The sequence below is a fragment of the Geospiza fortis genome, unplaced genomic scaffold (assembly GCF_000277835.1).
Source record: "Geospiza fortis unplaced genomic scaffold, GeoFor_1.0 scaffold128, whole genome shotgun sequence".
Taxonomy (NCBI): Eukaryota; Metazoa; Chordata; class Aves; order Passeriformes; family Thraupidae; genus Geospiza; species Geospiza fortis.
Genome location: NW_005054420.1, coordinates 211,940 through 227,350, shown reverse-complemented (window position 1 = coordinate 227,350; position 15,411 = coordinate 211,940). Strand labels below are relative to the sequence as shown.

General features: G+C 42.5%; 1 protein-coding gene across 1 annotated transcript in view; it reads right to left on the bottom strand.

Moving 5' to 3' along the window:
- CNTN6 (contactin 6) overlaps positions 1-15,411 on the bottom strand; it is an 83,260-nt gene that overhangs the window by 3,782 nt on the left and 64,067 nt on the right. Inside the window, exons 10-18 of the mRNA XM_005426646.3 lie at positions 14,031-14,158; positions 11,809-11,984; positions 11,349-11,466; positions 10,383-10,541; positions 10,140-10,289; positions 5,998-6,068; positions 3,635-3,869; positions 3,020-3,135; positions 1,572-1,758 (exon numbers count right to left, since the gene is read on the bottom strand). Of these exons, the coding sequence (XP_005426703.2) occupies positions 1,572-1,758; positions 3,020-3,135; positions 3,635-3,869; positions 5,998-6,068; positions 10,140-10,289; positions 10,383-10,541; positions 11,349-11,466; positions 11,809-11,984; positions 14,031-14,158 (1,340 nt within the window). The remainder of the gene's footprint in view (positions 1-1,571; positions 1,759-3,019; positions 3,136-3,634; positions 3,870-5,997; positions 6,069-10,139; positions 10,290-10,382; positions 10,542-11,348; positions 11,467-11,808; positions 11,985-14,030; positions 14,159-15,411) is intronic.

Sequence of the window (15,411 nt, the reverse complement as noted above, 5' to 3'; positions counted from 1 at the left end):
GCAGGAAGACAGAGCTATTACTTTGGAGCTCCATCTCCTGCTCCAGATGCACATTGTTTATATTCTCTTGACATATTATCTCTTCTCTTATTGCAAGTGCTTGCATCTTCCACAGACAGAGCTTGAAATTTTAATCTATATATTTAAATATTAAAAAGGTTATTTTGACTTTAATTTTTAAATGAACCATTAGTACAATCCTGAATTTGACAGAAGATAAAGTAGATGTAAAACAAAAGCAAATTTATTCCTTCTGTGTTTTGTCATTTGACTGCCATGTCTTTAACTTGTCTTTCATTCAGATGCACATAGGAATAGAGGGAAGAATTCCCAGAGATGAATCTATTTTCTGTTGAAAAATGGACTGTGATGAAAGTCATGGAATCACAGAATGGTTTGGGTTGGAATAGCACTTAAATTTAATTTCATTCAACCCCCTGCCATGGTCACAGACACCTTCCACCATCCCAGGTTTTTCCAAACCTTGTCCAGCCTGGTCTTGGACAATTCCAATGATGGGTCCTGTTTGAGCCCTTCAAAAATATCTTCTCTGGCTTTATTTTTGATTGTTTTATTTACAATAAATATCAGTTGTGTGGTAATTAAAAAAATCAATTAACTCATTCTACAAGTTGTTCCTATCTTGCACTTGGAGCAATGGCATGGAACAGAATATAGAAAAGAGGAAAATTGGTGAAACTCAGGAGAAATATTTCCCTTTTATGCTAAAGGGCTGATCAATAATTTACTGGGAAAATAGAGTCCAAGGAAAACAAAACAGCAGAAGGTTTTACTTTTACTATTAATTAAAAAAAAAAAAAACATAAAAACTAAACTAAATTGGATTTATAGCAATGTATCCCTTATGCTGAGCTCTGCAGTGCAAAGTATTTGGTGCCTTCAACATCTTCCTTTAAAATCCCCAAACCAACACAGCCTCACCCCAGAATCTCTTGTCTGACCTGTGGGACTTCCCTCCTTTATTGGCTCTGCATCTCTGGAATCCCCTGAAAACAAGGGGGCTGCTCTTCCAGGGCAAACTGAAATCCTGCCTCATGGGCACTGATTTAGGACCAGAGGAGGTTTCTCAGTCACAGATTTTGTTGTCTGACTCATGAAGAAATTTGGGATTTAGTTTTCCTTGCTGTTGAAGCCTTTGGCAGCGATGGGTCATGGGGAATGTGCCTGTCCCAGCTGGGAATTTGGGACCCTTGTGGGGATACTATGGGACAGAGAGAGAGAAAAGGCAAACATTTCTCACAGCGGTTTGTGAGAACTTTCAAGGAGTTGTAAAGGTGTGATAACTTGTTAAGTAGACACAATCTACAGGTGGTGTTTTTCTACTTCGTCTTTCTGTTCTTCTCAATTCATACAACTCCCTGGAATTGTATGAAAAAGGTGTTTTTGTTGACTAACCAATCAAATAGAATCTATCGTATCACTCTATAAAACCGTGTGGTTCTCTTGAATAAAACCTTCTTTTGCTCTTCCTACAATACTGCCTCCCACCTGTTCCTGTGTCATTCTCAGCAGAAAAGTGACACCCTTGTTGTGCCAAATCCAATACTTACGGGATTTTTTGGTGGTGACATTCACGGGGGTGCTGGAGGGCCCTGTCCCCGCAGTGTTGTAGGCTCGGACTGCTGCAAAATACACCGTGTTAGCTCTCAGGCCCGTGATGTTTTTGGCTGTCACATTCCCACTGACTCTGACCTTCCCAGCTGTGCTTTCCTTGGGATCATCTATCCAATATAAAACCTAAAAAGCGAGAACAAAGAACAGGCGATTCATTGTGTTCCAGCAATTAGAGGCTTGGCTGGGAAGCAGACATGCTGACAAGGAAGATTTCGAGGAATACAGGATTTTTTTTGTACTCCAATCTAGCAGGATGTAAACCCAGGCATGAATATTTATAGAGAAGCAATAACATTTCAGAGACTGAATCCCAATTAAGGAACTAAATGAAATCCTTAAATTTACAGATGTCCAGAAGGAAACCTTTGATAAGGTAAGGAATGATAAAAGCTTTGTTGGTTTTATGGGTGAACACAATGAAAGAAAACCTTAAGAGATACAAAAGAGCATTTATCTCAATCATCTCAAAGGTTTTTAATTATTTTGTATCCTGGCTCTAGTTTTGATTCAGTGACACCTACTTAGACTTGCTATTTTTTTTTATTGAGTAATTGATTTAGGAAGGTTTTTGGACTGTACATGACCCTTACTACCTTCATTTATACATCGCAATGATAGCACAGAATTTAAAGTGTTTTTGACTTGTTTTCCTCTTATCTTCAAATAAATAAATTGCTTCACTATGCAAGTAAAATGACCAGGAATGATATCTGACACTACTTAATCCTAAAATCATGAAATCATTTAGGTTGGAAAATATCTTTAAGCCCAACCATTAACTCAGCAATGCCAAGGCCAGCACTAAACCATGTCCCCAAGTGCTGCATCCACACAGCTTTTAAATCCCTGCAGGGATAGGGACTCCTCCACTGCCCTCTTCAAATGTTTGAGTTAATGGTTGGACCTGATGGTCTTAAAGGTCTTTTCCAACTTAAATGATTGTATTAAGAGAAGGGAGAAGTTAAAAGCCTTTCAATGCACCACAGCACAAGCTCTTGGTAGTGCTGGAGGACATTTATCCTGCCCTGCTCTGTCAGCAGTGCCATGTGTGCCTGTCCCCAGATCTGAGCACAGAAAATCTGTGACAGAGCTGCAGTTCTGGGCTGCAAACCCTCCTGATTATCTCAGGTGGCTTGCTGCTAATGAGAGCCAGGGGAAGAGCTCCACGCTCTTGGAAGCAGCAGTTTGTTAATTGGGAGGAACCAGGAGGTCAAAAAGATTCTGGATAGGAAAGGGACAACTTCAAGGTGTCAGAGCCCCTCAGTCTGTGGCCCAGCACCTCGCCTCGTGGCCCAGCCCCTCACCTCGTAGCCCGGTCTCTCATCTCATCACCTAGCCCCTCACCTCGTAGCCCAGCCCCTCACCTCATCACCCAGCCCCTCACCTCGTAGCCCAGCACCCTGCCCGTGTGCCGGTTCCAGGGGATGGGCCGCCAGGACACCTCCACCACCGCCGCCGACACGCTCAGCGCCGAGGCGCCCGCCGGGGCCATCTGTGGCTCTGGGACAGGGAGAACAGAGCTGCTGGGTCATGCTGTGACCACAGGGACAGTGCAAGGGGAGGGGAAACAGCAGGAAGAGCCCCTGGTGTAACCACGAGGTTTGCTCTCCACTTATGGTGGGATGTCAGCAAAACCTGTTCTCAGAATTGTCCGTTCCCCATCTGCTGGAGCAGACTTTCAGAGATCAGCCACACTGAGTGGTCTGAGGAACCAAGCCCTCTGAGAGCAACACCTTTGAGTGTCTCCCAGTTTTCCCAACACACTCAGCAGGAGCACCTTGGGGACAAATGAGTTGAAAGAGGCCCTCTGCTGAAAATCATTCTGAAGATTTGCCCCTTGCTATTTTTAGTTCAGATTCCCATGTCTTGCCTCACATCTGTTATAAACATCCAATGAGCAGGTTTGAGCAGGGCCCTTAAACACCCTGTGACATCTGCCTGACCATATCTCACCTATTGCTGCTACACACCCATTCCCACTAAGAGCAACTCGTGTTACCATCCTCTCCTGAGTAGACGATGGAAATGGAGCTCAGGGTCCCTTCTCCCTCGTTGTTGTAGACACCAACTTTGACCTCGAAAGGAGACAGGGGTGTGATGCTCTCGTTCCTATAAATGTATTTGCTGGATTCCACCGAGGCCACCACAGCTTTGGTCCAGGTTGTTGAACCAAGGGGACGGAACATGACGACGTAGCCAAAGCCTTCCCCGTTCTGGAGCTCTTCGGACACCGGCTGTGGTGACAAGGCAGTCAATAAAGGTTTGCATATATCCACAGTTTTAATTGAATCTTCAGTCCCTGACTGTATTTTAGTGCTATTGATTTAGTTGGCTGTGCCTTGGAGAAGATAATAATGTTTACCCCATCCGTCAATGTAATATTGAAATAAAAATCAAAATAATAAATCTATCGGGGCAATCAATTTAGAAACAAAAGATCTGATCAGCTCCATTAAAGTTGTCTCTTTCAGGCATGAAGTCCACAAAATTAAAAGCATTTCACTCAGTACAAGTTGTAGCTTGTAGATTTTTTCCTTTCCCCAAAGGGGCATAGGAATGCTAATTTTAAATAAATGATTTTAAAGGAAAAAAAGAGCTGGGAAGGAACAAATGTATACAAAGAAATGTGTGTCAGTTGTATAATTGCCTGCCTCTGAGTACAGTACTGATGTATTTTTTTCAGCAAGGAGAAAGCCTCGAGTGCATGAACATATTCTTATTTAAGTTCTCAGAACAGAAATGTTCCTGCAAGTCAACATGGCAAAATTAATGTTTCTATTAATAAAATCTCATGTCAAGATACGTATGAAAGGCTCAAACTGAAAAGGCAATTACAGCAACACCGTGTCCAGCATGAAGTTTGGTTTTTCATGGGATAAAAATACTTCCACGTTCTCAAAGCAAGAGGATGTTTATGAAATAAAATCAGGATTAAATGGAGAAAGGAAGTGTTTCTCAGTAAAACTGCATTTATATAAGAGGCTTGCATCAAAGAAAGGGGCATGGAAAAGCAGGCATGGAAAATGGTGCAAAAAGACAGAAAAAGGGTCAGGACCTGAGTCCTGGCCCCAACATCTTCTGCAAACTCCTGGGAGCACCAACAGTGTGAGATGATAGGGAAAATCTGGAAGCACTTCAGAACACTTCAGGGCACTTATGTTATTTTTATCATAAATTCCTTCTAATTCCAATAACAAAAATACTGATAATAAGCCTGCCCTGGCATCTGTAACACGTGTCTGTCCTTCAGCGTCTTACCAACACCAATATTCCCCTTTCCATCTCTTTGCCAGCCCTGAGAGAGTTAAATGTGAGGGATGATGCCTCACTGGGGATTTATAGGAGTTCAAGCTACTTTCTAGAGCATTTAATTTGTTTTTGAGGCTTCTGTGACCTCAGATTTAATCAAGACATTTAGTGAGCTCATCACAGAAAGCCGCAGAGTTGTGTTCAGTGTTGTTTGCTGGCCATAATTAGGATTTCTTCTGATTGTTTTCGGGACACACTACGGAGTCCAACAGGATAATTTGATTGAGATCTCTCAGGTTGTTTTCTATTTTCTTCTGCTCCCAAAGAGGAGAAAATGAAACAAAAGAGTGAAAGGTGCAGATGGAGGAAAACTTAGTCCAGGGAAAGTGGAATTTCACTCTGTTTGCAGCACAGGGAGGGGAAAACATCAGCAATGTTATTTATCTAGTGGGGATTTTTTAAAATTTCTTTTGATCTGATTTTTCACTTTTTTGACCAGGCAGCTACCCCATCACTTCGCAGGCTTTGCCAGAGGCTGCCTGCCTTCATCCCAGTGCCTGTGGGAAGCTGCTGGGAGGCTGGAAAAGGAGGCTCCTTCCCACAGCACTCACTTTCTACTCTCTGAAATGACCTGCACTCACCCTTTGCAACTTGTCTGGCATTAACTGCTCTGGAAATGTGTATTCTCTGCTCTCACTGGAGTGCTGCAGAATTAAAGGGCTCATCTCCTTTAACGCATAATAGGATATGTCTTGTCAGCACAGTGTTCCAGAATGGAAAACATGTAAACAAAAGTAGGAAAAATGTAAATGCAGAAAATGGCCAAGCAGATTAGTGTGTTAAGCACCTCCTGTACAATGGAGATAAGAGGGTTATGCAGACTTCTAAACATCTTTACAACATGCCTCTTAAACTGTTTATTTTCACAAATTGTTCCCTGTAACACAGAAAACTTGCTGTATATCTTACAGGCTGTTTGCTCTCCACATCCAGGGTGAAATCCAGGCTCGACCAAAGCCGGCGACCAAAAGCCTTTGGATTTCAGCAGGGCTGTGGTTTCACCCACAGATTTATCCCTGTTGGACATCTGAGGTTTAATGAGTTCAGAATTACCTCCCATGTGATGACCAGCTCGGAGCGGCTCCCTCCTCCCCCGCCGATGGTCGTGGGTGCCACCACAGGAACTGGAGGAGAAAAGGGGTTGGTGTTTGCAGCTGCTTGCCCAAGGCTCAGCCCTGGGGCGAGCCCTGTTTAGTGTCCTTATGGCTAATCTGGGCCTCAGGAAGTTCACAGCTGGCACTAATTTGGGTGGGAGTGTGGATCTGGGCAGGCTGGATCCATGGGCTGGGACCAGGGGTGTGAGGCTCAACAAGGTGATGTGCAGGGTCCTGTTCTTGGGTCATAAACCATAAACCACATAAACCATTGACAACAGCCCCGTGGAGGACTTCAAGATGAGGGAAGAGTGGCTGGAAAGAGGTCCAGCACAAAAGGACCTGGGGGTGCTGGTGACAGCAGCTGAAGACGAGGCCAGGTGTGCCCAGTGGGGAGGAAGGCCAAGGTCACCTGGCCTGGATCAGCAGAGGTGTGGCCACAGGAGCAGGGCAGTGATTGTCCCTGTGCTGAGGCCACACCTCGGGTGCTGTGTCCAGCTCTGGACAAAGCTGTGGTCAGCCAAATGTTGGACTCAGTGATCCTGGAGGTCTTTCCAAGGGGGTGATCAGAGCATTTCCTACCTCACCTGCAGCCCCTCAACAATGGAACAGGGATTACATTGCACAGCGGCCCATTTGAAATGAATTGAAATGATGTTTACACGTTTTCTAAGGCTGAAGCCATAGATGAATTTGATACATGAGTACCCTGGTTCAAAAAATTAATTAAAGAACCGGGAGCATCAAGTATCTGACATTATTATGCCTCATCAACTAATTGGCAAAATGATGTTCCATTCAGACTGTAGCTGCAACACTACTGATTTATTAATTATGCATTTGTTCAGTAAACATGTTGTTGGAGCAATATATTAATTTTTTTAATTGGTCGTATGCTTATCTTAGTGAATTCAGAACTCACAAATTGCTTTTCTCCTTCTCCCAAGACTGTAAGTTCAAAAGTTGGTTGATGAGAGTTGGATTTCTCCAGCATTCCACAGGTGTGTGGCACTAGAGGTGGAGGACTGAGATCAGGGAACTTTGTTGAGGTTGAAGGTGGAGAGGCAAAGACAATATCAGCATTTCCTGCCTCTTGCTTTATATTTCATCTTTAAGGTCCCTTCCAACCCAACCCATTCCATGGTTCCATGATCTCATGTTCTTTTTCAGCTGCTGGAGAAGTATAAGAGAGGAGGACATCCCTGGAATAGGCAGAGTCAGGAACCCTCTACAGGACATTTGGTGGTACCATCTTCAAATCTTATTTTCAGATATTTCAATATTGTTTTGTCATTGGCTTCATTCAGCTGTCACTGTCTGAAAAACTGATGTGTAGGGTGAGAAATAGGAAGGATGTTTGCCTCTCAGAAGCCTTTTTTTCAGAGATTTTGGGCAATTTTTGCCAAATCTTCTTGTCCTTCCCATTGACAAAGGCATTAACCCAGCTTCAGAGGTGGCAATAAAAGCAACAGTCCTTAAAGTTCACAGAAACTGATGCTAGCCCATAATATATTTTATATTAAATATAATAAAATAGATGAATTTTATAGAATTTCCAGATTCTAGTCCATGTATAAATAAATATATATAATTAAATATATTAATTATATATAATTTCCAGATTCTACTCCATAATAAATATCTGATTTCATCCTCTAGAAATGGGAGGAATTTCAGAATAATTTTGCTGTGCAGCCATAAGAGTGAGTCTAAGAGCAAACAGCCTGGGCTCTCCTGCAGGGTTTCACAGGGCTGTTCATTTTTGTCACTCACAATCAATGTCTTTGGGCACATCAGAGGCAAACGATCTCAGACTGACAAGAACTGCATGGAGACAGCAAAACAAACTTTCAAGCCTGGTGTTTCGCTGTTTCATGAACCAAGTGATGCTCAATTAGCTCATGTGTTAAATGTGTTTGGTACTTGCTACATTTGCAAGGGGAGAATTTTGTGCTGTGGCTCAGCAGAGCCTCAACTGGGTCAGAGTTGAGAAACAGATGAAAATTTACAGCTGAGTGCACCAACAGAGGCTCAATTAATTCTCAGCTCCATTTTAATGAAATGAACAGTGGCTCATTTGCATTCACAAATCTACTAATGCTCAGATTTTAGCTGGCAAAATAGTTATTACAACAGCTCAAATTCACCCTTTCCTGGCCAGGTATTTGCTGTCCACACTGCCCTGCTGATTTCAGGTTCCTCTTCTGACTAAAAAAATTATTAAAACTGATATTTTCCACTTCACTGCAACATTTTCAGACAGGGATTTACAGCAGTGAAGGAGTTAAGCAGCTAAAACCTGAAGTGAGTCTTTCTGTCCCTTTTGTAAAACTTCAGAGCTACACTGTACAGAAATAATCTTCCTTGTGTTATTGCCATGATAAATAACAATAATTTTATTGTTTCTTTCTCCTCATTGCCCCAGTCTTGTGAATCCCTCTAATAAATAAATAAATAAAAGCTTTAAAAGATGAAAGCTTTCACTGCCTGTCTAGTTTTGAATATCCCACTTTACAAAGCCCCACGGTAGTAACAGCCACAAAAACCTTCGCAAGATTAATTTGGTCTTTGTGATCAATCATCTAATGGAGAATATTCATTTGAGATACTCTGCTGGGAAATTTAAAAAATCTGACCTCCTCTGGAAGGTACTGGGGTTGGAACTAGATGGTCTTTAAGGTCCCTACCAATCCAAACCTTCTGGGACTCTATTCCCACAAACAAATTGATTCCACATTCTAAAAGAAATGTGTTTTCTTCTGTATAATGTACAATACTGTATTTTGAGTTCTGTCCTGAAATGCAGCTTGCCAAACTTCAGAGCTTGGCAAATGAGATAAACAGAGAAGAGAAAGTGGATTGTAAAAGCTGCTTCCATTTTACTGCTTTCCATCCCATAAACACTGATTTTATAGGTGGGAGACAGTTGATAAGCAGGGAGCTGGGAGGAACATAAAACAAACCAAAGGTTTGGGCTGCAAATAAATTGTACCAAACTGAGCAGGTCAAAGGACTGACAGTGTTGGTCACCCAAGAATGAGGCAGCTTCCCCTGAGGTGCCAAGTCCCAGAAGATAAGTGAGTAAAGGTCAGACAGACAGACAGAAAGGATTCCACTCTGGAGTCAGTAGAAGCTGTTGGTTTCACTGGGCTTTGGATGCTGTCATTTATTTCATCCAATATCCAAAGTTAAAATTATCCTGTTCCTCCTGATGCTCAGATATCAAACACCTCTGCAGCCAAGGGACATTCAGAGAGTGAAGTTATCATTTCATGTGCAAGTCCCTGAGCAGGATAAAAACTTGGATTTAATTGGGAGAACAAAAATTGTTCTCCCCAATTGCTTGAGTGAAAGGCTGGTTGGGACACATCAAAGGGAGGAAGATAGGCTAATTCCAGCTTTTATCATGGAATGCCAGGATGGTTTGGGTTGGAAGGGACCTTAAACCCATGCAGTCCCACCACCTTCCACTATCCTGATGCCTTGTGCAGGCTGCCCTAGAGCAGAGGCTGGGCAGAGTTCCAGAATAAAGCAGGGATTTATTCAAAGGATCTCCTCCATGGATCCACCTTGGGCAGCACAAGAGCCCAGCCAGGGCTGCACCCAAAATGAACCAAAATGGCTCCAAACTGGACAACCAGTCACAACCAGTCTCTCTTTTATAAGTTCTGCTCCATTTGCATCTTGCAGTTCATTGTCCCATTCCAGCTTTAGCCCCTGCAGTCCCACCCTGCTTGTTTTTCCCTCTCCAGCCCACGGTGTTTGTGCCCTTGGGCTGAGATTTGGGTCATTTGTCCTTGGTGCCCAGCTGGAGCAGGAATTGTTTTGTCTCCCTGCTCTGTGCACAGAGCTCACCATGCCCTGATATGAAGCTCAGACCCTCACACTAAAGCAGCACAGAATGTGAAAAATAGAAAAGCTGAAACCTGAGGCATCAATCCCAGGTTACTCCAAGTCCCATCCAGCAACGCGTTCTTGTGGAACACGTTGGATCCCTGCCCGTGGAATTGGGTAAATAACCCTGTAGGAATGAGTGGCTCTGCTGCAGTGAAATTCCCAGAGTTGGGAGCTGGAAAAGCCTGGCAGGAAGCAGGGCCTCACCTGCTGCTTTGGTTTTCAGGAGAGCTGAAGGCCTGCTGGGCTCCCCGATCCCAACGCTGTTGCTGGCAACCACGCGGAACTCGTACTCAACCCAGGGGCTTAAATCCACCACGGTGGCCTTGTGAGTCCTGCCATTAATGACCTCGGGAGCTGAAGGCAAACATGACACCAGCAATGGGTTTTTTGAGGTAATTAATATTACACACTAAATAAGAATTCCAAGGCAAGTCCCGAACTGCTCACCTGTGGCGACCGCCTGCCATCCCACTGAGAAGGGAGTCCTGGTCTGGACAATGTAGATCTGCACTGGGCTGTTGTTATCTGCTCCAGGCTTCCAGGATAACCCAGCAGTTGTGCTAGAAACATGTTCAACTTTAACATCTTCTGGTGGACCTGGAGGGCCTGACACGATCAGCATTTTAAGAGGAAAGTATTGGGAAGAGAAGATTCACCGCTGGAATGGGTTGGGCAGCTCTTACTTTCTCAAGTCAGAGGAATTATTCATGAAGCTGCAGTGTCATAAAAGCTGCACAATCCCTAAATGATGGCTCCATGCCTGGATTACATTTTTATGACTCAGGAAAATTAATGTCTTGGTGTCGCTAACATGAAAACTACAAACAAAGGAATGATTTCTTCTTTGTGTCTGACAAAGAAAGGCACCCAGTGTTGTCTTTTGTTGAACCATTGAACAGTCTGAGAATTCCTACTGAATTCAATCAAAACTGAGGTTCAGAAGGAATGCAGGATGGTGCACTACACAGATTTCTGATTTCTCCTAGGGTTTACAGACCTGCTCCCATGACAGCATTTCCTCACTGCTGGCAGTAAAAAGCTGAGTTAGGAAATATTATTTCGCATTATCTGAAAATAGGGGAAAGGAATGAGTTATTTTGATTTTCTCAGCCTGCACAGTGACCCAGAGATGCCTGAAGGAAACAAAAACACTGCTGAAATTAAAGGATTTCCCTCTCATCTGTGTATCACAAAATTTTTGCCAAAGACACCGGGCCAGAACTGCAGAGGTTCCCCTGGGCTGGCTGAACACCAGGACCATTCCGGCCACAATTTTGGGGCCAAGAGTAAAAGAAAGAGAACATTTCACTACTGAGATGTGGAATTGACATCTTAGGAGCTATTTAAACAGCAGCTGATGTTAAGAATTCCTAATTCCTCTAGAAGATAAGTGTGTCTCCCTTACAGACATACCTCTCACAATTATATCTGCTGCTGCAGATTGACTGTCTAGAGAAGTTTGCACCATGCACACATATTTCCCAGAATGATGCAGCTGAATATTTCTTATCATCAAATCCCCAGCAGATTCCTGGAGAGATTAAAAAAAAAAAAAAAGTAAACTAATCACTCACAACATGCTTTCCATACTGGGCATTTTTATAAATTGCTCAATATTAATACAAAATTCAGCTTTTAAATTAAAATATTCATAGCTATCATCAGTTTCTTTCATGGGGACATTTTTATTATGGCTTCACAAATAACTCAAGCGCCTTTATGAAATTTAGGGAAGAAAAATAAATGTTTGCAGCCCTTGTAAAGAAACAGTGATTTGCCAGGCACACAAACAGCGAGGGAGGAATTATGATAAACATTTGTGTAGTGTAAAGACTGTGGCAAAGAGTTTCATGAAGGAGTTTGGGAAACTCACCCTCCCAATCCTTTCAAAGTGATGGATTCCTCTGCTCAAATCAATCCTCTGGCCATTGAATGACCACGAGAAGCCCACATCTAGGGAGGGGTCGTGGGACACCTGGCATGGCAGGACAATGCTCTCTCCAACTGTTGCATCTGTGTCAGAGGGGGGAATAGTGATCACAGTTCTTTCTGAGGAGACAAAAAAATTACATGATTTTAATTAAAATTCTTATAAAATAGTTATTGAAGGAGGTTTGTAACATTCAGGAAATTATTTCAAACTGGCCCAAATGTTCTGTAATAAAGGGAATTCTCTCTAATATGGAGATGATTTTTGACCACACCTATGGCAGTACCACAGCCACATTGTGTGCCTGAGAGTGAGCAGATGTGAGAGGAACACTCTAAATTAGTTTATATTTATATTAGGAACACCCTAAATTATACTACTTCATAAAGCTCATAATCAATAGTTATGATTTCAGTCAAAAACTACAGACTTCTCTTAAAAATGTGCTCATGGTTCTCCAAACTTGAAGAATTCTCCTGGCCAAAAACTGCAGCAAAAGCAAAATTGCTGCTCATCTCCGCTTACTTCAGACATTGACATCCTTAATCTGTATTAATGTCAGTGGCACTTTACTCCACAGCACTGCTCAAGTTACAGCTTCAAAGATGTTCCCAGGCAGGAAAATTATTTATTTGATCATTTTTAACCCATTACATCGAGACCCAAACTTGCAGCTCTTATGAAGGGAAGCATCAGCTCACTGAAGGGGAAAGAAATGGGTTTATATGGCTGCACTTTTGTTGATATGACTGGCAGACAGATTAGAGATAACAACCACTTTGTTGTAAGCAATTCCCTTGAATAAAGCTTTTGTGCATGCAAGTGTTATAAAGTGGTGAGAATTTAGACACATGTAGAAAATGAGAGCAGAATCACTTCAACAATATTAATATGATCTGAAAATAATGTGAGAGGAGGAGAAGGAAATGTGCACGAGCTGGGTTAGTTCAATGCTCATCACAGCTTAGCTCCAGAATTTAGGTGGTTCTTAAATCACAGAATTCTGGAAAGGTTTGGGTTGGAAAGGACCTTAAATCCCATCCAGTGCCCCCCCCTGCCATGGCAGGGACACCTCCCACTGTCCCAGGGTGCTCCAAGCCCCAGCGTCCAACCTGGCCTTGGACACTGCTGTTATCATAAGAAATCTCCTTTATTCTTGGCCTGAAGCTGTTTACCTCCACCAAATAAATCTTGAAAATTGTCCTTTTGGGACTTACACTGGCTGCTGGGCATGAGGTGTGTTTTTTAGTAGTGATAACAAAAAATAAATGAATTTATTATGGTATTCCCATCCTCTTGCACCTCTTGTTGTATCCTCCTCATCCCCACTAATGCAGAATGTTCACCTGGGTGATATTTTTTACTTCTTTTATGGGCTTGTCTTCAAAACTTTTATCTCAAATACTTTTAAAAGCTTCTTAAAAGCTCTTGGTTCTGCCTTATCCATCTATCTTGCTTAGCAACAGCAAACATGCATTATATGGCAAATCCCATTCCAGAGGAGAAAAGAGGGGAGATGTGAGTGCTGGAGGTGTAATAAAGACTTCTCCCACAAAGAATAAACAACTCAATGAGCAGCAATAAACTTAATTTGCACATTAGCTGTGCTTTCCCAAGTTCTGACATTTCAGTTGAAAATAATGCTGAAGCAATGAGGCCTATAATTGAACAGCCCAAACTTCTCCAGAGGGGAAACAAAAACAAATGTTCCCTGCAAACAAGATCATTTTTATACCATGTTGTTACTTGGTGTTTTAATAAACTTCATAAATGCCAAACAAAATAGGGGTGGGTTTTTTTTTCATGTTTTAATGGGATTTTCCCATATTGCTACAATATATGGGACATGTGAAAGGGGAGGGAACCTTGATGAGGTCAGAGCTGCAGAAACGCTGAAGTTCTTGGTGCTTTCATTGCTGCAGCCCCATCTCAAGTCACACTCTGGGCTGCATCAGTGCTAACTGCTCTGTCAGAAGGTGAATATTAAAACGATTTTTGCCAGATCCAAAGTTAAGGAGGAGCTCACACTGCAGGATACAGCACCATCCTGATGCTGCTGAAAAGAAGGATATTAAAATAAAATAGTTACAAAATCAGAGAAGCTTGGGTTGGAAGGGGTTTTTGAAGCTCATCTCAGTCCACAAGAGAAGGAAATACTGAAATACCTTTCACAATCAGGTTCCCTGAGTTTCTGGCAGTTCCAAACTGGTTTGTGGCTACACAAGTGTAAACCCCAGCATCCACCCTGGAGATGTTGGAGATCCTGAGGCTGCCATCCTCCAGGAGCACAATCCTGGGGAAAAAACAAACAAAATGGAACCACGGAATCCCCGAATGGCTTGGTTTGGATGGATCTTAAAGCTCATGCCACCCCTGCCATGGACAGGACAGGGACACCTTGCACCATCCCAGGTGGCTCCAAGCCCTGTCCAACCTGGCCTTGGAACTTCCAGGGATGGGGAATCCACAGCTTTCCTGGACCACAATAGAAAAATAGAAGTGAAAAAGACTTCTGGCAGAGGAATAGTAACAGAAATGCAGTGCTACTTTTAATATTTGAATATTTAATATTTAAATATTTTCATGATGATTTTTCTCTTCTACAGCAAGCTGTTAACCAATTTTCACCTCTTCTGCTTATTAACTTCTATATTAGAAATGTTTTATTGGCAAACTGGTGTTGGTCATTCACTTCTCCAGGTGACTTTCTTACAGCAAAATCTGGAATCTCAAGAAAAAATCAAAAGACTCAACTTGCTACTTACTTGTGTTCTATTTTACCATGGTTTTGGTTTTGTTGGGTTTTTTTGGATTTTTTTTTCACAGATGCCAGTGCTCCTAAGCCAAGCTAAGGTTGTGTGTGAGCCCAGCTGCCCATGGAGTTCTGTCAGGATTATTAAAAGATATTATCAGATTGGCTGAGATGCTCAAATGCCACCTCACAAGCCAAATCAAACCCCTCACTGTCTCACAGGGCCCTCAAACCACCCTGGAGTCACTGAGTTGTTCAGATCAGTTTGCAGAGAATTGGGGAAATTGCATTTAATGGTAGTTTCAGGATCACTCCTGGCTTTTACGGACAAAATTAATTTTTAAGCTTGTTCATATTTTAGTTTTTCATGTTACTGAGATGCTTTGGGATGTAAGTCAGGACAAGGATTGGATGTGATTTCCTGGGATAAGCTGTCACTGTGCCTGGCACCCTTCTGCTGTCACATACAAGGGCAGGACTTCAGGATTTGGGGGATTTTCTACAGAATCACACAGAACACATATCCAAAAGTAGAGTATTTTCAAATCACAGCTGAATTAGCAATGAACTTCAGCACAGAAAATATTTTTCTTTCACATTTTGGGGGTTTTCCCCCCCAGTTCTTCAACATCCACCTGGTAAATGTGGAACTTGAACAATTTTTTTTTCTGAATTTAGAAGAAATTTAAGACATGAAGGTGCTGGAAGTGTCATAAAAATGGGGTCAGGGTCTCTGTGTGCACCTCCTCTGGCCACTAAGCTCAGTCCTCAACAGGCATCAGAGAATCTGCACC